The sequence below is a fragment of the Molothrus ater genome, chromosome 2, assembly GCF_012460135.2.
Source record: "Molothrus ater isolate BHLD 08-10-18 breed brown headed cowbird chromosome 2, BPBGC_Mater_1.1, whole genome shotgun sequence".
NCBI lineage: Eukaryota > Metazoa > Chordata > Aves > Passeriformes > Icteridae > Molothrus > Molothrus ater.
Genome location: NC_050479.2, coordinates 86,882,543 through 86,904,768, shown reverse-complemented (window position 1 = coordinate 86,904,768; position 22,226 = coordinate 86,882,543). Strand labels below are relative to the sequence as shown.

At 44.1% G+C, this 22,226-nt stretch overlaps 1 protein-coding gene across 1 annotated transcript in view; it reads left to right on the top strand.

Moving 5' to 3' along the window:
- Positions 1-1,131: 1,131 nt before the first annotated feature.
- The window catches only part of LOC118690896 (alpha-2-macroglobulin-like), a 30,540-nt gene continuing 9,445 nt past the window's right edge, over positions 1,132-22,226 (top strand). The window contains 24 exon segments of the mRNA XM_036389892.2: positions 1,132-1,370; positions 3,037-3,220; positions 4,266-4,425; positions 5,299-5,351; positions 5,863-5,883; positions 6,232-6,400; positions 7,594-7,678; positions 8,433-8,556; positions 9,972-10,086; positions 10,312-10,421; positions 10,912-11,070; positions 12,421-12,648; positions 12,972-13,035; positions 13,520-13,662; positions 14,330-14,479; positions 15,146-15,316; positions 15,946-16,096; positions 17,802-17,910; positions 18,224-18,452; positions 18,710-18,836; positions 19,472-19,593; positions 20,859-20,910; positions 21,411-21,494; positions 21,890-22,066. Coding sequence (XP_036245785.1) covers positions 1,132-1,370; positions 3,037-3,220; positions 4,266-4,425; positions 5,299-5,351; positions 5,863-5,883; positions 6,232-6,400; positions 7,594-7,678; positions 8,433-8,556; positions 9,972-10,086; positions 10,312-10,421; positions 10,912-11,070; positions 12,421-12,648; positions 12,972-13,035; positions 13,520-13,662; positions 14,330-14,479; positions 15,146-15,316; positions 15,946-16,096; positions 17,802-17,910; positions 18,224-18,452; positions 18,710-18,836; positions 19,472-19,593; positions 20,859-20,910; positions 21,411-21,494; positions 21,890-22,066 — 3,226 coding nt within the window.

Genomic DNA, 22,226 nt, shown 5'->3' with positions numbered 1-22,226 from the left:
ATGCAGGTCACTGCAGGGCAGAATGAGGTCGGTAATGAAGGTTTGTAATTGCACTGCACTTGGATTTCTTAACTCCAGAGTTACTCAGCTTAACAAAGTTTGATGATTATATGAGGAGAAGGGTAGGACAGACAGAAAATCATTTTATCCTGCACACTTTTTAATCTGAAAATTATGCTTTACATCCTCTAACATAGATCTCCATTCTTTGGAGTTTGTATTAAACTATAAATAAGACAGATATTCTACTGCCACTTGCAAGGGTAATAATTACCAGAGCTATTGATCCTCCTGCTGCAGCCCAAGTAAAGACAGTGGTCTAAAGACTCCATTTCCCTCTCTGGTACAATATTGACCATCACAGTGCATTACATGAATATGCACTTAATTAAATCAAGATGACTCCATCAAACAGCAATAATTTGATCTAGATGTAACAATAACTTGATCTGGAACCAGAACCAGTAGAAGGAAAGTAAGACCCAGGCCACATATGTTCTGCTGTGTGAGGGCAGCTGCTGCTCTGGGCATTTGGTTAATTTGTTACATGCTGTTAATGGGTTGAACTTTTGGGAGCTTCCCGTCATGTCACTGTCCCTGTTTCTGTCAGGGTGAAGGCCAGATCATTTCAGTTGACTTGATTTTCCAGGCATTTTGTGGCCTCTTTTCCTGGCATTAGCTTTGATGGGACCAGGAACAGGGAGCAAAAGAGAACAGTGTGGGTGGAGAGGGAAGGTTTTTTTTTAATTTCCATTTGCTGTTTTCACAACCTGTTAATGGGAGTTAGACACACCCAGGTTTGTTTCCCAATTCCTAGCTCAATCTCCTTCTCCCAGTTTGAAGGAAATCAAACAGCTCCGGTGCTTCCAGCAACCTCCATGACCAGTGCCATGTCCAGCTCCATGCAAAGAGCCCTGCCAGAAATGGAAGCCTTCACCCCATGCTCTGCTGTTAGCCCTTCTTTCCTTAGCTACAGCCTTTCCTCTTCCATTGCCTCTGTCCTGCCCCAGCAGAGACAGAGCTCTGGCCTGCCAGGAACTCTCCCCTCCCTCTCCCCCCCAGCCCTGGCCTTCTGCCCAGACTTGGAGCTGCTAGTCCCAGCTCCTCCTTGCTGCCTCTCCCTGTTTCCGGATGGGCCCTGGCCCCCAGCCCTTATCTCCTCCAGCCCCTGGGCTGTTTGCAGAGGAGAGTATAAAGGGGCTGACTGGGAGAGCAGAGGGGGAGTAAAAGCAGCACTGGACCACACTGAGTGTCTGCTTGACTCACCACGTCCTGCTCTGTACCATGGAGCTGAACGGGCTGCTTATCAAATCAAGCATCTTCCTCCTCCTCTTCTTCCTTCCAGGAGACACCTCACCCATCACAGAGCCGTAAGCTATGCTGGGGGGTCTCTGGGCAGGCAGGAGACCTTGGCTGTATTCCTGTGTCTATTTTCTGTCTCTTGTCTTCTACCTAACTTCTTTTATTCAGGAATAAAGATACCAGGGCTGGGTAAAGTGCCTTCTACAAACAGGAACTCTAGTGTTTGAGAGAGATGCAAAACAAGCTGTGAAACTGATATATCAGTAAAACTTCAGGGGATTGACAGGATTTCGACAAAGTTTTATGCAAAAAAATAGTTATTTGGAAAGACAACTTTTCATAAATGTTTGTACAATGAGGTCTTCTTAAGAGACAAACTGTTTTGAAAGGACAATGAAAGATTTAATTTTGGGTTGACTGTCCTACTCCCAGTTGAAATGCCCAGGAGCTTGGAGTGGCTTTTTAAAAATGATAATGAGAAGAAAATGAACAAATAGCTCATCTGGCATGCTTGGAAATTGCTTTATTTTTTAATTCACATTTTTCAGTTCAGCCAATGGAATGAAAATTCCCTTCTCACGCAGGGTAATGTGACACTGTAAGACTGTGACTGTCCAGGTTTGTGAGGGTATAGTGTCCTGCCTCCCTTCTTCACCCCCTTTTGCTCTGTTGGTATGTGAAGGGCATTTGTGTTGTGTGCATGGGTGTATATGTGTGGTAGGAGCAGCACATGAAGGGTCCTGACATCCCAAAGACTTTCTCCTTTGGCTTTTTGGCAATGTCTCTTCCTCCCCTGCACAGCACAGAGCACCTCACCCATCAGAGAGCCCATCACAAGGGGTGCAGGGGAATTTCTGAGCAAGGCTGTGCTGTAGTACTTTCATCAAATGCAGGGGAAACAGACAGTGGGATCTGAGGGGCCAGAGCTTGATCCCTGCAGACCAACTGTTGGACAAAAAGGTGCCAGAGCTTCTGCCACTGCTGAAGGGAATGCTTTGCCTTACTGCTGAGGTATTGAGGGCTCTTTTCCCACCTGCTCGCTGCTCTGAATATGCCCACTGGAGGCCAGTCCTTGTCCACCAGAATGGGATCATGGTTAGCGTTAGGTGGATCGGGCTTGATTCCCAGATGCAGTGCTGGGCATCGGGACACCGCTGGCAAGCTGCCACCCTGGGAAAGGAGGCTGCCCAGGGCTGAGCAGGGATCCCCTCTCGGGCTGAGACAGAGAGCCTTGCTTCCCTGAAAACCTGAAACTTGTTTGTGTTTTTGCTTAAGATCTGGCACCACGCTGTGGCGGTTTTGAATCTCTGCGAGGAACGAGGGTAATGTTACGGACACTTCACAGTGTGTAGTCAATGGAATTTTTCACTGGGTACTGGCATTTGTGTGGCTCCTAAGTGCTTCTAACAGCGTCTAGCAAAAGTGACAATTGAGTTTCCCCCCGCCTTTATTCAGTATCCCAGGAAGAAGTGCTGCTGTTGTGTCAGAACCTAGAAAAACATATCCTTTCCAGATGTTTGTGTGTAGGAATTCCTCTGGTATTTTACAACTGAGACCTCTCTGCTTTCCCCTGCTGCTACAGACATGCTGGAAATCTTGTTACACACTTAGAAAATGCACCCCTCTCCCTGCATAGCCAAAGCTGTAGTCATCCGATTGGTTTGTTTGTTCTTTATACACAGCTCCTGTTACCTGTTCCTGCTCCTCTGACCTATCATTCTCCCTTGTTCCTAGGCAGTACATGGTGCTGGTGCCCTATCTGATCCACACAGATTCTCAAGAGAAAGTCTGCATTCAGCTGACCCACCTGAACGAGTCTGTGACCCTGAGTGCCACACTCGAGTACCTAGGGGAGAACAGGAGCTTGATTGATGACGTGGTGTCAGAGAAAGACGTGTTCACCTGCATCCCTTTCTCTGTGAGTATCTCATCCTTGGGGGATGATCCTTTGTGCCAGGCATAAAATGTAAAGGCACTGAGAAGTAATGACAGAGTAACACTATGTAGATATTCACTTACCTCTTGATTAAAGGTCTGTTCATGTCCGTCCTCAACACCCTCTTACTGCTGAGATCTCCTTAATATGCTAAATGACTGTAAGATGCTGAATCCTAGAAAGTCACCCCCTTTCTAGGACAGGAGAAGAAAGTGGGTTTAGTATATTGACACTCCTGAGGGCTGTTTGGTGAAATGGCTTTCCACATCATCCTTCAACATCCTCAGTTTGTCACTTCAGTGCCTTCAAATTGTTGTAGAGGTTTTGGACCACAGATACTTTCCACCTGGTGTCTACTGAATTAATGTAAGAACATAGAGCTGTGATTGCCTGTATCTGAAAAAAACCCAGCAAAGCAGGACATTTATAATTTAATGTAATTGAAAGCCCCAGGGACTATAATGAGTTGTATGTAACTAGGAAAACGTGATCATTTAGCTCAGAGCCTAGATTATGTCTTTGGCCTGAAGAGTGAGGAATTGGTCTTCAAGACACTGAAAAGGTTTGCATTTTTGTCTTGGTTTGTCAGATATAGGCTGAAGACTGATTTAGTCACTTGTGAAAGAGAGGTATACATGTCTTGGCCTGTCTGGTTTGGAAAAGGAAATGTTCTGCGAGGACTAGGGACATAACCTGAAAGAGAAGACAGACTATTCCATTCTGCTTGTGGATGTCAAAAGGAAAAGGATGGAAAGGTTTAGTCAGGGCAGTAAGAATTTTTAAAAAATTGGGTGCTAGAGCTAGGAGTTCTTTTGCTGCTCAGTACTGGCACAATCACTGCGCAGCCCAAGGAGTGCATAGGAATAAGGGACAAATAAAAATCAGTCTCTTGTTCCTGAGTATTGTTCCTCTCACCTCTGTGTTGGATCCATCAAGATTATATTAGACCTCTTATTTCACGAAGGCTAGTTCAGTTCAGGAAGCCTTTAAAGGTGGTCTGCTACACAGTTTCCTTCTTACTTTCCAGCTTCCAAAGCCAAGACTCCCATTGCCCTTCGTGTTTCTCACTGTGACAGTGAAGGGGGCCACGCTGCAGTTCAGCAGCCGCAAATTCCTGGTGGTCCAGAACTCTGAGAGCTTGGTCTTCATCCAGACAGACAAACCCATCTACAAGCCTGGACAGACAGGTACCAGGAAAGGGGGGGAGATTTGCGTTTGAAACAAACTTTGTACTAAAACTGTTGGATCATACTGGCCAGATATCAGTTGCTTTCACAGGGGGTCAGAACTGCAACCTCGTGGCTGAGACTTATGTTTTATTGCTCCATAAAGGGAAAAAATGGGGAATCTTTAGGTGCATGCACATATCTGGGGCACCTGCACACTCTCCCTCTCTCACTGTGGGCTCTGTTGTTGTGGTCCATGCAGTTAGGAGGTCTGCATTAAAACCAGAGAAAGACTGGATATTTATCCTATAGAGAACAGTGCCAAAACTCAGACTTAGTCATGAAATAGCTCCCAAAGCAGCAGCTGATTTTGCTCAATGAAGAAAGAATTATGTAAGCTATTTATTTCTTCTGGGCCAGTGATCTCCTAAATTTGGCCTGGATAAAAACAAATGTCCTAAAAGGGGTACTGAATTCTCTCTCCATCCAGAGCCAACACAAACTTGCAGCCAAGTGCTGGAGTAATTTGCTTGCATTCATCCTTCCTAGGAAGTCAGTCTACTTATAATAAAATTAGAAGACCCATGTGAATTCTGGCATAAAAATGCTTCACTGCAAAGTAGACAAAGGCAACTTCAATTTAACTTTGGTCCCGATCAATGAGATTCTGATGCCCATGATCAGTAAGATGTTCACACTGCTATAGATTTGCTCTTAACATCCTCTTATTCATGTACCCATAGTAGATGGGTAACCTTTTAGCATGACCTAGCATTCTACTAAATGGAATTTCCTTAGAAGAGAACACCCTGTTGTCTGTTATACCATTTGTTTTTGCAACTGATTTTTCTGGTTACCAATTGTACTGTGGAACCTCATGTCTTTCTCCATCAGTCCTGTTCAGAATTGTCTCTCTGGATGAAGAATTCCGACCTGTGAATGAAATGGTAAGCATGATAATTGTTTTTCAGCTTATTTGGCCTTCAGTCAAATGTGGGTAAAGGGAGGAAAAGTAGTTTCTGTTGGGGAGAGGTCTCAGTATACTGAGATAGCTGTGAAAATTCTGGATCACCTCAAATCTTTTTGACAGGATCTGTTGTCAAATTTCTGCACAAAGCTTCCTTCTGCATTCCTGGAAAGGTTTGACAAACTGCAAATGGACAGTGCTGGTATAAACAGTGAGCAATCTGCCATTGCCACAGCGTGCGCCTGTTCTTGTTAGCACTGCAGATCATCCAGAGTTTGCAATTAATAATTTTGACTGTCTTTTGTGCCTGAGACCAAGGATTGTTCCCATCTTCTCACATCCAAAGTGCTCTGATGATCCATACCAGCAGTTTTTTGACTTACCCCACTGGATGGTTAGCTTTTACCCTGAAATGTGATCATAGCCCATGTCATTTGACTGTGTTCCTTGCACTCTGTCTAAACATGCTGCTTCCTTTCTTCTTTTTCTAGATTCCACTGGTGTATATCGAGGTATGTACAAACATTTAATTCACATTCACATCTATTGCACCTCAACCTGGGCAGAGTAAACAGTTGCCTCAACCTGATTCTTGTTTATTTTTTCTATTAAGCTGGTCCCTCATGCTAATTCAACTATACAGAATTTTAACTCATATGGTGGCTACCAGGTACCTGGGCCCAGGTTACAGCTCCCCTGCCATCCTGCTGTGTACTCCCCCCAAAACTCTGCTAGTGCCCTCCACTCCTGGCCTGCAGCCTCCTGAAACACAGGGGCTGTCCCTCCCTTCACTGCTTTGCTAGACCTCATTGCAGACTCCCATTGTTCTCACAATCTCCTTGTGATCACATTACCTGTAGGACCCGAAGAAAAATCGTCTGTACCAGTGGACAAATGCAGAGTTAGAGATGGGATTTATACAGCTGTTCTTCAACCTCACCTCTGAACCTATCGAAGGCACCTACACAGTGGTGGCACAGAAGGCCTCTGGGAAGAAAGTTCAGCATTCTTTCTCCGTGGAGGAGTATGGTAATTGTCACTGCAGTTTCAAGTTCCTAACAGCTAGTCCCATGGGACATGAAATCTTAATTGAACAGTGCAGGAGATCTGAGCAGGATGCCCAGCATTGCTGGAAATTTGTTTCTGTGTTTTTTTCCTCCCAAGAATCTTCTCTTTAGGACGAGAAGACTGAAGCACTTGAGTGACCTATCTCCACTCCTCCCTAAGCCCCAGACCATGGAGTGCAGTTCTTTAGAAGGCCCACCTCAGCAAGGCTCCTATCAGGAGGAGCAAAGTGCTTGGATGAGTCTGTGCTGACAGCCACAAGGCTTACCTCCTTTCTGAGGTGTTTTTAGGCCACAACCTCATGTCCAGTTGGCTACATACCTATCAAATGTCACACCATAAGTCTAAGTCTAGGCTGGGGCTGTTTAGGCTGTAAATTAAGATCTTGCCTTTTCTGCCCCACAAGCTAAACCTGTAGCTTGTGTGATGCTGTAGTGCCTTAACCTCCCTTTGGTGCTCTCATCTCTATGGCACTTCCATCTGCTTGGCTAGTAAAATGGTATCCCGGTACACACCAGCACGTGATAACAACTGGCCTATCTTCCCACCCCAGCAAGCCAGCTGCAGCCTTTCTTACATTGTCTGACAGAGAGGTGCCCTGGCAGATGAGTCTCGAAGTGCTTTGACCTCTTCCAGTTGCAGACTGTGCTCTGTCCTGTGCCCTGAATCCCTTCCTAGTTCTCTCAAGATGGTCTTCAGTTCCCCTCCTGCAACTGGGTGTGGATGGGATGTCACCCTGGGATGTATCACTGGAGAAGCCAGGGTGTCTTCCTGTACTGAACATTGATAAGATCTACATGCTCTGAAAATGCAGAGACCAGGCTGCAGTCTGTATATTTGTGGAAAACTTCTACTGATTTTTTCTCTGTTTTACTGTATCCTGCTGCTGTGGGACTGATAACCCATGTGTTACCTATGAAGCTGCTGTATTTTAATAGCTGGTGTAATAATCTTGTCTTCTTACCTGGCACAATGCTTGGCTGAGAGGTTTTCAATGACTTCAGTGGGATGTACAGGTGACAGAAGCCTCTAAAATCTGACCCTTTAGATATAAAAGGTTTTTAGGTAATTTGTCAGAACAGCCTCTGAGCACCTTCATGTGTCATTCTGATGTTATTCCCTACCACATAGACTGTTTTCTTTTGGTTCTGCTGCAGTGCTGCCAAAATTTGAAGTGACAGTGAAAATGCCCAAGGTGATCAGCATTCTTGATGAGGAGCTGAAGGTGACAGTTTGTGGACTGTGAGTGTCATTCTTTCAAGTTCTGCTTGGTTTCAGTGTTTTCTTGAGTTGCTGATGAAAGTTCAGTTGGGAGGCTGAGAGATGAGACTTTATTATATTTCTCAATCCTTTTGTGGTCCTGGGATCAAGCAGACTGTATCTACTATTAGACAAAAGACAACAGTTATTGTTTGATGCACCTTGTGTGTAACATATAGAAACATATCTTTGATCTGTTTTTTTGTGAGAGTGTTTCTTGCATATTTTTTGAGTCACTGAGGATTTCACACCAGCTACAGTGCTAGAGGTGAGGTCTTTAGTTCAGTTTACCCAGGAATGATGTTTTAGCTGTATCTTCTGCTTGTTATTGTGGAGAGGAAACCCTAAGGGATGCAGCTGTCCTCTTTCCTTTGGGCCACCTCACTGGATTCTGCCTTGCAGTGTTCCATACACTTTGTAGGGAAAGCCATGGCTTGGGCTGAAGAGTGAGAGTAAAGACCCAGTGCTCATACATACATAAACCAGTTCTGTAACAATTGGGTGGTTGGGTAGATGCTTGCAACATGTTCTCCAGGATGAGGGGGACTTGCAACAAAATCAGCATTAGCATATGGTACCAGATTCCTTTCTGCTTTTTATTTCCTGTGATGGCCCTGTGTATCCTGGAGGCAGCTCTAGGGAAGACAGCTGGCGTCAATGGGGATAAGCCTGTAATTGTACATCCCTGTTACATTCCTAATGTCTTTGTTTTCCTTTCAATCCTCCCTGCTTGTAGATACACATTTGGGAAGCCTGTTCCCGGCCTTGTGAACTTCCGTGTCTGCCGGAACTATGAGCATGGATCCATGTCCTGTTATGGTGAAGAGTCTAGAGCAGTCTGTGAGGAGTTCTCTGGACAGGTGAGTCAGGATTACTCTGGTGGGAAGAGTGATTGGAGAAAGTGTTATTGAGCTTACCTTGTAGGCACAGGCTTGCTCTCAGTATGTACAAACTTAGTGTTAAAGTGTGGTGAGGCACTGGCACAGGTTGCCCAGGGAAGCTGTGGATGCCCCATCCCTGGAAGTGTTCAAAGCCAGGTGGGATGGGGTTTTGAGCAACCTGGTCTATTGGGAGATGGCCCTTCCTATGGCAGGGCAATTGGTGCTTAGATTGCCTTTAAGCCCCATTCCAACCAAAACCATTCTGTGATTATGTGAAAATCCATGTATTTTAAGGAAGGCTGAAGGATGAGAGAAGATTGGGTGCAAGATGAAATGTGAAAGGTAAAAATAAGGGGGAAGGTCTGAGCAATGTGTGTAAAGGCTGGAATCTGATGGAGAATTAAGAGATGAAATAACAGAAAAATCAGATGGAGTGTAGAGACTATAAGAGCAAAGACAGAAAAGCCATGAGCAATGAGAACAGAGTTGTAGTTGGCTTACATTGGAGACAGTGTGTGGGGCCAGAAGCTGGTGTTAGAGGAAGGAAAGGAGCAGAAACCAGGAGAGAGGCTGATGCATTTTGAGCAAGAAGGAAAGAAATATGGGTTTAGCAGCAGTGGTAAAGACAGACAGAAAATCGCCACTTTTTTCACCTTTTAACTGGCAAGAGTGAAACTGACAGGTGCAATGATATCAAGTTAATTGAGAGAAGTTGGACTAATAAAAATTGTGGAAATATACCAGAAGAAGAAAGTATATAGAAGATGTTCTTGTGTTCCCTGGGCTCTGTTACAGCATGAGCCACATGAGTCTACAGCTATCTCTTCCACTACTGTTGTTACAAATGTCAACAGAAAATATAAATACTGTGGTGCTAACCTCTATTCTAGGCATCTCTTCTGTGGAGGCTTGCCTTGTACATGAATTTGCTGAAGAGAGGTGGCAAGCTTTGGAAATACTTTTCCAGCTGTCATCCTCTTCCTACAAATACAGAGGCTTTGGTTTATGTATCACTCATATGGCTTGCACATTTTAAGTAAGCAGCTTTATTTTCCAAAGAGCCTGATGCCTGACAAACATTTCTTATGTGGCACACATTGACTAATTCCCTATGCACTCGTACTAAGTGTTGGCAGCTTCAAGCTTCACAAACATACACAAAAATTGTCTAGTTTGCAAGCCCTTTTTTCTCTAATCTTGCTGGAATATCTCAATATGCTTTTGCCAAGTTATTTATGTCTTTTTTCAGTTTTGATAACAACAACAGAAGTAGATTATCTGTGAGGTTGTGAGCTTCTCTTTCAGTTCAGAGCAACACACAGTGATGGATTCATTAAGTTGGATAAGCGTTGTATAAATGAGAATATAATGCTCTTGTTTGTTTTCCTCCACAGACAGACATCTATGGCTGCATTTCTGAAGTGGTAAAGACCAAATTATTCCAGCTCAAGAGACGTGGATATGAGAATAAGCTCCGTGTAGAGGCTAAGATTAAAGAGGAGGATACAGGTATGGATCATCTGGATGAAAGACCCATGTGCTGGGCCAGCAGAGGGGCCTGCCCAGTAGGAATGAGGCATAAAAGCAGACTCTCTCTCGTCTGGAACCTTAGAGTTTTCCTGCCTCTAGTCCAGGACTATCAAGCAAAGAGTTTGTCCAGCAAAGGAGGGTTGGCCTAGAATAAAAGGAATTCTGGTTAGGCAGAGGCAAATTAGTTTTTGTTTCTTTCTGCAGGAGTGGAGTTGACTGGAACAAGCTTCTCTGAGATCACAGCCACCATTAGCAGGGTCATATTTGAGCATTCAGATACTTACTACAAGCGAGGAATCCCCTTCTTTGGGCAGGTAGGGAAACCATGAGAATGGAATGCCATGAGTGCCAAGCAATGATGCTACTGAACCTTCTGGTCAGATGTATGCCCCAGGATGCTGGACTGCAAGTGCTGCTAGTCCCTGTGGGTCTCCTTTCCTCTGAAGGCTCTCAAACTGGGGAACAGGCACTGAGAGCACAGTCTTCATTCTGTCCTTGTGCCTCTGCCTCTCCAGTCCACTAAAATTCTCCTCCAATAGTCACCTGTTTAATTGGAGGCCACAGGGATGTAAGTGCATGTCATTCTCCACATCCACTCCTCTGACCCAGAGGCAGAGATAAGAAAGAGGCAGAGAAAAAGTATTCAGAAAGTTTGCAGCTGTCTCTGAAAGAGATACACATAAAGTGCTGTTGAGGCTTCCTTGTCTGACATGGGCTCAACGCCTTTACCTTGGTGTTCTACCAGTCCTGTTCAGGTGACAGCCATCCCTCTCCTGCTAAACTGAGCTGGTTTTGCTCCTCCAGGTGAAACTAGTGGATGGGTCTAATGCTCCAATTGCCAATGAAACTGTGAGAATTTTTCTTCAAGGAGGACAGGAGCAAAACTATACAACAAATGAAGAGGGCGTTGCAGAGTTTGCCCTAAACACTTCCTCATTGGCCTTGGAAAATGTTGGAATTAGGGTAAGTCCTTTGGGCAGAGAAGATAATGAAGCTCCCCACAGGGCTGGAGGGGAAGCTCTAAAATTTATACTATGTATGCAAAAGTACTTAGATTATTGTTCCTTGTTGTTTGTGTGAACTTGACACCAGTTTGGTGGAAATAGTCATACAGCAGACTGAGGTTCCAGGTCACGATTGCACTTATCTTGTAAATATTTGATTTCTGCTTAGCAATTGCAATACAGGGTTAGAAGGAACATCAGGAGATCACAATAGTCCATTCTGCTCCAAGAGATCACCAGCCCTATCTAGTTAAGGGTGGGTCTGTCTCCCGTCTGTGCATCTGAGAGTTTCAGAGTTTAATTTAGCATTTCAAGTTCCTAAGTACAGCTCCTGTTGGTTTTGTTTGTTTGTTTGTTTGTTTGTTTGTTTTGGGGGGTGGTTTGTGTTTGTTCGTTTGGTTTTGCTTTGTTTTGGTTTGTTGTGGAATTTGTTTTTCTGGGACAAATAGGTGCTGCTGAGCATCTTCTTGTTAGTGGGAAATGCAATTTGTTGTGTAATATGCATATTTTGTAATATCACATCCTGGAGTAGGGGAGAATAATTGTGTCTAGAATTATATTTGCTCTACTCCCTACAAGTCCCTTGTCACACACTAAAACCATTAAGAATTTTCCAGAAGTTACTACCAGATAGTTGAAGTTTTCAGATTTTTGTAGGATAAAGAAAAGGCAAGGATTCCCAAGTAATGAGAAAGATGAAGAAAAAAGGGCATATGAGACATATCAAATTCTGAAGCGCCCTTCTAAATGTGAAAGATCTTCCCCTTGCTCTCATTTTTAAGAGGACCTGAACTCTCTCCTCCTAAACTTCTATTCAGTTTAAATTTTAAATTATTAGTTGGAGATTGTCCTTCTTTTTTATAACATCTGTAGCTTGATCTTGGCACTGGAAATATCTGAACTGACCAGCACTATCCCTTCTTCAGTGCCAATGATAAGGAAAGAAATGAAAATTGTCATTTTTTCCCTTTAGACTAACTAGAATATTAGAGAGGGCAAGGCGTTAGTGTAAAAAGCCCTTAAAGTGACACTGATAGTAAACAAAAATCTGATATGATTCAGCTTGTTTGACACCAACTCCAGCTTCTGTGGGAGTGAGATCATTCCCAATGATTTGCTAAAGATATCACCATCCTGTCTTGCACTTTCCAAACTCATGTGTTGGGGTTTGTTTTTTTTTTTTTTGTAGACTTTTGTATTACTTCAGTACCAAAAAAATACTAAAGCTTTAATATTACGCTGTGAATTTTTGTCTCCAGTTTGGCCACCTCTGTTTGAGGATCTATGTATGTATTTTCTCCTTTTCCAGGCAGTTCATAAAAACAACATCTTCTGCTATGATCGTAACTGGGTTGTTCCATCTTATGGAGAACGTTATCTGCAACTAAAGCGCTTTTACTCTCCCAGTAATAGCTTCCTCAAAATTGAGCCCAAGTCCAAGCCACTAAGCTGTGGCTCCACCACAGACATCTGGGTGCATTATATCCTTACTCCAGCAGCTGTAGGAGAGCAGAAGAAAATCACCTTTTACTACCTGGTAAGTTTGCACCTGCCATACAGTGAGGTTGTCACTGGCAGTTATAGGGGGATTAGAAATAAAAGCTGTGGTTTGTGGCAGCGGTCTTTAAACACTTTCTTGTCATCCTTCACATGTTCTTTAGAAGCAAAAAGGAGGGTCTGAGTTGGGAGTAAAAAGTAAGGATGTCCCTGTACCCTCTAGGTGAGCACAGGGATTCTGCTACAGGGAGGCAGAGAGCTGGGGGTGTGCAGCAGACACAGAGCTCTCCTTGCTCTCCTCCCTCACTTTCAGGTTTGGCTAATGCAAACCACAATCACAACAAAGTTTTTCCTTCCATTCAGGTGATGGCCAAGGGAAACATTAAGCAAGGAGGCACTCACATTCTGGATTTGGACCAGGAAAGTGGTGAGTTCCTCTCCCCCACTAAATTTTCACTCTTATGGGGGGCTAGGCAACTGTGGCATACACTCTGCTTCCATGTAAATGCAGGGATTGACATGTGCATGTCCTCTAAGATCTGGGAAAAGTTTGACCTTTATTTTCTCTGCCTTTAGGCTTTTCAGAGATTTGCTCTAATCCCTGTGCCACTATCTTTCTCCTGACACTGCATTTTCTGGGGCTCCAGTGCTCCTCAGAGATACATCTGATAGTCTGTTTTGAGAAGCTGAAGCAAAATTCAGCATACTTATGCACTGGAAAACAGGCCTTTTTAGTCAGACTGGGAGACTTACACATCATGCATCATGTGAGCACCAATTCATCCTACTTGGATGCCTGGAATTTCATAATGGTTATGATAGAGTTCAGCATAAAGTCAAACCTAGAATTTTGACTGCTCTAAGAGAAAGTTTTTTGCACCTTAACTTTTTGCCATTGTTTTGTTTGCTAGACAATGGTGTCTTCTCACTACAGCTGTCTGTACAAGATGATATTGCTCCAGTGGCCCAAGTGCTGGTCTACACCACAGTCTCCAGCAAGGAGGTGATTGCTGATTCAGCCAAGTTCTACACAGAATTATGTTTCAACAATAAGGTTAGTGTCCACTTCCTGAGGGGGCAGCCACAAGACTGCAGTGTGTTCAAGCTCACTTATTTAGATTCAGCCTGGTTAAGCTAATTTCTTTAGGTACGCTAACACTGGACAGGCAACATATCAATTGCTGTAGGTAGCTTCACTACTTACTGGTTTTTGCTAACCAGGAGGAGGTCAACTGCTGGAAAAAAAGCGCTAGCAGGGGCTACACTGATAAAACCCCCTTTAGCAACTGGTCAAACTGCTGATCCTGCAGATGGTCCATGCTAAGAAAAAGAGAGCAACAGCAAGGTCTTTGCAAGCTGATTTTCTCTCCACATACAGTTTCTGGGTGCAGTAAAGTGACTGGTCCTAGTTCAAGGACATGCTCCACTGCCTGATCACATCTAGCCCCTATGTGGGATTGCCTCATCGCACTCACAATGTGAGTGAAAACCCACAACCACCTTAAAAATTTTATGAGTGATTATGATGCTTGAAGTTGCCAAGATCTCTTGGTGCTGATTCCCCTGGCACTGCTGGAAGGGAGCAGTAGCCCAGAGGAAGTGTAGAGGGAAGTGAGCATGGGTATGGGGACCTTGTAAAGTTAGAACTGGATGTGCTCAGCTGGAAGGAAAAGTCCTGTGAGGGTAGGGCATCTGTGACGTAGCCTTTCCTGTCCTTACAGGTGGACTTAAGCTTCTCCCCTTCGGAAGGCCTGCCTTCCTCAGATGCTCACTTGCAGTTCCAAGCCTCGCCAAACTCCCTCTGTGCTGTGCGTGCTGTGGACAAGAGTGTGCTCCTGATGAAGCCAGAAGCTGACCTGTCACCCACCTCCGTAAGTTCTTGGTCTGTGGAACAAGTCGGAGCCTGCTCAGAGCAAGAGCAGCCAGTGCTGGAATGGAAGTAGGGAACAGTCCCTCTTGTCAGAGCTGAAACAGGGAGGCTCCCCTGTGCTGCTTCTCATCTTCCTCCAGTGGGCAAAAAGATGAGAACTGGGCAGCAGTTGTTTCTTAGGGGTTTTGTGTGATTTTAGGAATGGCAGTTAGAAAGCCTTTTTAAGGGGCCTGCTTGTCTTGGCCAGAGCCAAATGCTGTTGTGTGTTTGATGATAATTTTTCAGTTATTCTCCTCATGCATGGATTAATTTTCTTGGGGTAGCATCTGGAATTGTCAAAGAGTTTATTTGCCTTTTGCCAAGCAGAAAATGACAATCCCTGAGTAGGGACAAGGTATTGCAGATGGTTTGGCCAATGTAATTTTTTACATATTTGAGCCATAATAACCAGAGTAACATGCAGAGCATAAAAAAGAGGCAGTATCTCCAAATTTTGATCCTTTTTTTGATTCCCAAATTCTTACTGCTGTCAGCACAGGGAGGACCATGTCAATGTGGATGTATGAGCTGGTGATGTGACTGTTGTGGTGCTTGCATCCAACTCCCTCAGTTGTGTTTCATAACAATGGACACTAAAATGCCAAATACTCTCTCTCTTTCTGCCAAGGTGTATGACTTACTTCCAGTGAAGGAATTCCATGGCTATGTCTATGATTCAAGAGTACCCTTGGAGGAGTCCCCATGGAATTGCGTGACTGTGGAGCCAATAGTTCAGGATGGGATCACCTATGTTCCAGTAATGGGGGCAAATGAAGAGGACACTTACAGCATCCTAAAGGTATAGCCCCCCTGGCCTGGTTAGGGAGTGGAGTAGGAGAATGTTTGAGAATGCTTAAGTCTTCTGTGGCACCATGAAACTTAGCAAGGGAAGGGTTTCTGCATCTGAATGACCTGGCACTTCTTTTTATCCAGAGGCATATTCAGTGAGGATCATAAGCTTTACTTGTCTTGCCAGATATGCTTCACACTTGGTGGAAAAGGGATTAGAGTCAAAGTTTTCTTGCAAGAAAAGGTTTGAGGTTGACTTGAAGTGAGATTCTAATTGGAGGTAAATGATCCCATGCCATTATAGTTACCTCAGATAAATCAGTATGTCCTTGAGCTGCATTGTAGCCACAGATATTTCATTCCAGAGAGAAAACTTTATATCTACTTCCTGGCTAATCCTATCACCTAGGCTGAAATTGGGCTGGAACCAGTGTCCTAGAAAAAGAGGAGATAAATCCTTTGGTCTCTCTGAGCCACCCAGGCACTCAGACCCAAGGACCAGGGGATCATCTCAAGGCCCAATCCATACACAGTAACAGCTTCTCCATTTTGAGGTGGTAAAATGCCAATGTCAAGTCTGCTGTGTAAATCTCAACAGGATTCAGTAATAAAAAAACATGTTTGGTTTTTCTCCCGTAGGAGATGGGTTTAAAGGTTTTCACAAATACCAACGTGAAGAAACCTTGGATTTGCAGCCCGAGTAATCACATGTACTCTGCCCATGAATCAGCTGGCCTAGGAGTACCTGCAGCCAGGGTTGCAGAACCCATGTATGCAATGAGGACAAGCGGTAAGGGAACTCGGTGTTGTTATTGCTTCTGTTCTCAACAGAGATCCTGTTTGTGTTTTAATACTTAAACAGGAGCTGGGGCTGTGAATTGAAACCTTGGAAGCAGTTCTGAGCTGATGGGTTCACAGATTTCAGCTTCTGAATGTATTGTGCAGGTCTACAGACAAACTTTGGTAACTCTACATAAGAAATCAGCAGAACCAGACAGTGTGCAAAGCCTGGCAGAGCAGAGGATATTATCCTGCTGATAAAGTCTCTGTTCATTAGGCTTTTACAGTAGAGTTCTATTCCTAGATTATCGCTTACAGAGTCTCCAATACCATTTTCAGGCTGTTCTCATTGACTCAGCCATTCTTATATATGGTCAAAACCATGAAGTGGGTGGCAAATTTTTCACAGAGATGAGTTGGTAGACTTTGGGAGCTTAGCATGGTAAGACATGTATGATAGAAGTCCAGTCTGAAATGGATCCATCCTATTATCCTATTTTTAAGAGCTATCTTAATTCTTACACTGTAATAGTTAGGGCAACAGAATTGGCCCTATCATCCTTCAGTCTCATATTAAGGAAAATATCTTAGAATTTTTAAGTTATTCTATCTGGATAGCTGATTCAAAGAGTTTTCCTTTGGCACTAGAACCTGTGCTTTTGTATATGTCCAGTTTGAAAACAATTTCAGCTTCTGACAGAAGTTGCTAAGATGGAGGATAGATGCCTTTCAATTATTTTAAACTGAAATAACCATCACTAAGAAGACTGAAATACTACAATAGAAAAACACAAGCAAGCAGCCTGCCACTTTTGCCAGGAGCAATGTGATATAGCTCTGATAGCATCTTACACCTGTCCCTGAGACCTTCTCAGGCTCTGGAGATGCCTGTTGCACACTTAGTATGAATATTTGTTGGCTACTCAATTGTTATCCAAATGCAGAAATTCAATTAGCCAAAGTAAATATGCCAAAAATTAGAATTTCTTTAAGAACTTTTCTTCTTTTTCTGCTTGGATGCATTTCTCTTTCTGTTTGTGAAAGCCAAGCAAACCAAGTCCCACCCACCCCATCTTTGGTTTCCAGTTATTGAAAAGTAAAGTAAAACAAAATGTTTAAACAAATTTCATCTCAAAGACATAATATTTCATTTGGAATAAATTTTGTATGTGAAAACTTGGTTTTCATCAAAATAGCTCTTTTTACCCTTCCCGTATTCCAGCTGCTTGTTTTTATTTTGAGCATTTTCAGCCTAGTTCTTGAGGAGGCCATAGCTTTGACAGGAAGTTGGTACTCTGAGTCACAATGACCCTACAAAAACCACTTCAACAGAGGGATGTTCCATTGCTGGCTGGACTGATTAGGATGGAGAAGAACATCACATGAAGGCTGTGCCTGAAAGAGAAAAGGCTGCTTGTATGGAAGGTCCTAAATAGGTTTTTGCTCTAAATCCTTTTTTTCTTTTTTAAGCTGTAAAGTGCTGGCTTCCAAACTTTGAGGTCTGATGGAGACCAGCAGAAAATTATGGAAGGTTAGCTCTTCTTGCCAATAAGCCCTGGCCCTGAAACTCCACTGCTGTTGGTACCACAGCTCACTACAACCACAAGCATCTGCTTCTGATTGACACTTTCTCAGATTGAAGCATGATGCTGATATGGGTCTTGCTTGTTTGGAATTATCAATAGTTGATTTCTTTTTCATCTCTCCACATTCAGGCATTCCATCAGAGAGAACTTCTAACCAATTAAGCACTCCTGAAGAGGTGACAGAGACAGTCCGAAAGTATTTCCCAGAAACCTGGATTTGGAGTTTAGTACCTATAAGGTGAGTACCTTGGGCTACCTCATTCCTTTTTAATAAAACTGGGCTTATAATATGAAAACAGGAATCCCAAAGTGTTTGTCCTTCATTGTTTGCAGAGACTATTTGGCAATCCTTTGAGATGAAATTACTTTCAGCCATTGTTAGGTCTGTCCAAAGAGTGGACAGGAAGATGTAGAGTGGTCCTACAGTAGCAAATGTACTGTGCCCCATCATTCACACAGCAAATACTGTTCAGTATGCCAAAAGGGGTGCAGGTAGTCACCAAAATGCTGTAACATTGATCCCTCTGTCCTTGCTGTCTGTGCTTTACCAGCTCTGAGGGAAAAGCTGGTCTAGAAGTGACCATCCCTGACACCATCACTGAGTGGAAAGCCAATGCATTCTGCACTTCAGCAGACACAGGCTTTGGCCTGTCCCCAACAGTGTCCCTCAGAGCCTTCCAGCCCTTCTTTGTGGAGCTCACCATGCCCTACTCTGTGGTGCGTGGGGAGTCCTTCACGCTGAAAGCCACCGTTTTCAACTACCTGCCTGCCTGCATCAGGGTAAGGGAGGTTTAAATTACTCTCTGTAGCTGGGTACCTTCTTGTGGCCTCCTTGCCTTCACCTAGCCTTCTTACCTTATCTCTCAGTAGCCCTTAGACCCTTTGCCACAGCTTTTTATATTCTTTCTTCTATACACTCCAAATGCAGAACCCACAACTCCAGTTCCTTGCTACTGAAGAAATAGCTGTTTCTATGGCTTCCTAGCTCCCTGTTTCTCATGATCACCCTTAATTGCACCTCTCTCTACAACTGGCAGGTCAGTGTGACTCTGGCTCAGTCTACTCATTTCCTGGCTACTCTGGTGGAAAAGGAGGAAGAATCTCATTGTCTCTGTGAGAATGGGAGGAAAACCATGGCTTGGCTGGTGACTCCCAAATCTCTAGGTAAAGGTCTCAGTGTTTCCTGAAAACTGCAGGAAGGATTTCTTTGTGCTGTTCTCCCTGTTCAGTATTGGATATCAGAGCAACACATTTTTCTGGGAAGCATTTCAGTTGCGTGAGACTGATCTGGGACGCAAAGACTGATATTTGGGAGGCAAAGACTGGGGGATTCATAGGGTCCAACTGTGTGTCTGGCATCACATCCAGGACCATCAAGCCTTATAGCCCTTGGACAGCATCTCCTGAGGCCAGAGACATTGCTGGCCAGCAGAGATGTTCTGCTAGCTCCATTCCTCCCAGAGATTAGGCAGGACGTGGGATCTTCACACTTTGTTTTCACTGTTGGTGTGGGATCAGCTTTGGCATGCATGCAGGGGAGCATGTGCTGAACAGCAGTGGGGCTGGTCACACTCAGCTCTGTGGTGTCCTAGGTTCTGTGAAAGAGTCTCTAAAATAGAGTCACCTTTCAATGACAGCACAGCTCGTGTAGAGAGCTTGGGTTTTGTGGGAAAGAAGCAGGGCCCAGCTGTGACAGAAATCTCCATCCATGAGCCTGCAAGGTGAAACTCCTGAATGTAGCAGTGAATCCCATTGCATGGCTGTGCCTGGCAGGGCTGACTGACCCCTGTTTCCTCCAGGGCAAGTGGAGTTCTCAGTGACCACTGAGGCCCTACAGAACCAGCAGCCCTGTGGGAATGACATTGTGGAGACCCCTGAGAAAGGGAGGAAGGACACGGTCATCAGGCAGCTGCTGGTGGAGGTATGTGGGCTGCCGGAAGGGAGGACTGAGCCTTTACCTCACGCAGTGATACAACTGCATGGGATGCTAGATAATCTCATCTAGCTCCCTTTCTTGTCAAAGGTTGGAACAGATGATCTTTTGAGATCCCTTCTAACCTGGTCTGGTCCATGATTTTATGGCATCGTTACGCAGCATGGCAATATAATTGTTTTGCATCATCTTTGTACTTTGGCAGGGCTGCATAAAGACTTCAGCTTAATAATGTGCCTTTTGTCTCCTGGTGACTTTTCCTATAACTTCTACTGTAACTGCAATCCATCTTCCCTTTAGCTGCCATCTAAGCAGGTCTCCCATCACCTGCTGTTTCAATACAGTGTCTTTACAGCCTCTCTCCTTCTTTTGACACACCCCCAATAAATGTGCCAGTCAGCACATGCTGCCCCTCTGCCTCAGAGTGGCCAAACAAACTGCCTCTTAAGCTGAGTGTTTTGCAATTACGGTTTGGTAACAAAGACTGGCACCAGGACAAAGGTGAGGGATTCACAAGCACCTATGGGAATTTGATGACTGTAAAGAAATCACCTTAAAACTACACATGAAAACATGTTGAAATTTTACAGCTTACCCATTTCCTGTGGCAGGAAGAGTTGCTGATGTGATGTGGAACAGAAGGAAATACTATGTGGCAGTATTGGATAGCCTTTACAGGAAATCATTAGTTTATTATTTACTGAGGGTAGTAATCTGGCAGTGGGGTTCTATGTTCTGAGCTTTCCTCCGTATCATAAAACCCCCTAATGTTTGCCCACCATGTGCTATCAGTAGTGTCAACAGATACTGCAGTGTACTACATCCTCCATTTCTATTGTTTGCATGCACAATTTTTTTCCCCTAAAGCATCTGGAGCATTACAATAAATAGGACTACAGACTTCTCTTCAGCACAGCCCTCTGTAATACTGCAGTCCCTTTGTCACAAGGACGTTTAAGTGTCTCTCACTGAGTGCAATAGTTGCAGGTCATCCATTTGATGGTCCTCCAGTGTTCTCTTTTTCCTGTCCTTCCTCCACATACAACCAACACCAGTCATTTAGGACCACATTTCTTTTATTTTCTTAAATTATTTCAGTGCTCTGTATTTCAGGGAATGTTTGTGACTGCCTCTCCTTCTTCAGTACCCTCACTTTTCTTTTTACATATCCCTCTGTCCTTGTGAGGATTCCTGTCTGTATTTCCTGCCTCACTAATTTCTCACTTTTCTTGTTTTCCTTCATCCCATCCAAGCCTGAAGGAGTTGAGAAGGAAACAACCCAGAATTCTGTGCTCTGTGTAAAAGGTAAAGCCCACTCTTTGCACACTCTCAATTTGTTCCTGTGTGGTTTGATGGGTGGGATGTTGGAGGCCTGCCTCTGTCATATTCCATGTAGTCTGACATTTTTGGGTATTCAAAACATGCCCCATTGGTAGGGAGTTTGAGACATAAGACAGAAGAAAGTCCTAAAGAATTGACCCTCCTGCCTAAGTATGGTATGAGCCAGGACAGATTTAGGATGGATTTTTGCATCCCTACTCTCTTTAGTTCTGGCACAGGAGTTACATGTCCTCTTGTTTTCTTGCACACTCAGGAGGAAGTTGTAGACACATGATCTGCAGTGCCTTGAAGTGGCTGGGAGTGGTTTCATGCAGAGACTGTTACAGCCAGGGAAATATGAAGTAACTGAAATCAAGGCATTTCTAATAGGAAGAGTTCCTGTTGTTGCACTGAGACCCCCTCCCCTTCCATTAGCCATTTCTTGGAACTGCACTGAAGCTGTTTGGGTCTTGTTTCTTTCTCAGGAGTGCCTGTGAAAGAGGAGTTTTCCCTATTGCTACCTGAAAATGTGGTAAAAGACTCAGGCAGAGCATATTTCTCAGTGCTGGGTGAGTTAACAGCCTCACAGTAGAACCATGTGCTGTTTCTGACTCCTTGTGTTGACCTCCTACCTCACAGCTTTTTCTCTTGGTTTCTAGCACAGCTCATTCTTGTCTTTAATCTCTTCTGTCCTGAGAACTTTCCCTTCTGTTTGTGCTATTCCTTTTCCTTTTCTGCAAGCCTTTTTTCCCAGCCTTCTCACCTTTCTCTCCTCCCTAACCTTTTTCTCATTTCCCTTTTTTTTTTCTCTGATGTTCTGTGTTTTGTTCCAGGATCTTTATCAATCCACAATATCTTTTGTTCTTCTCTGATATCTCCTGCATTGTCATTCAGTAGCTTCCCCTGATTCTGATAGCCAGCCCTAAATATTGTCAACATCCCTATGGTATCTCCTGCTCCTCAGGTGACATCATGGGCACTGCCATGCAGAACCTGCACCAGCTCCTCCAGATGCCCTTTGGCTGTGGGGAGCAGAACATGGTCCTGTTTGCCCCCAACATCTACGTCCTGGACTATCTGAACAAGACAGGGCAGCTGAGTGAGGAGATCAAATCCAAGGCCACTGGATACTTAGTGAGCGGTGAGCTGGAGCATGGATTTTGCTTCTGCTTTGGCTTTTTTCTGGATCCTTCCTGGAGTAGATTTGCCAAATGATGGCCAGATGTTGAAAGAGGTCTTCTCTCATACACAGATGGTCTCTGCTGTATGCCTGAAGGGGCCTTTTGCTGCTTTTTTCTTTA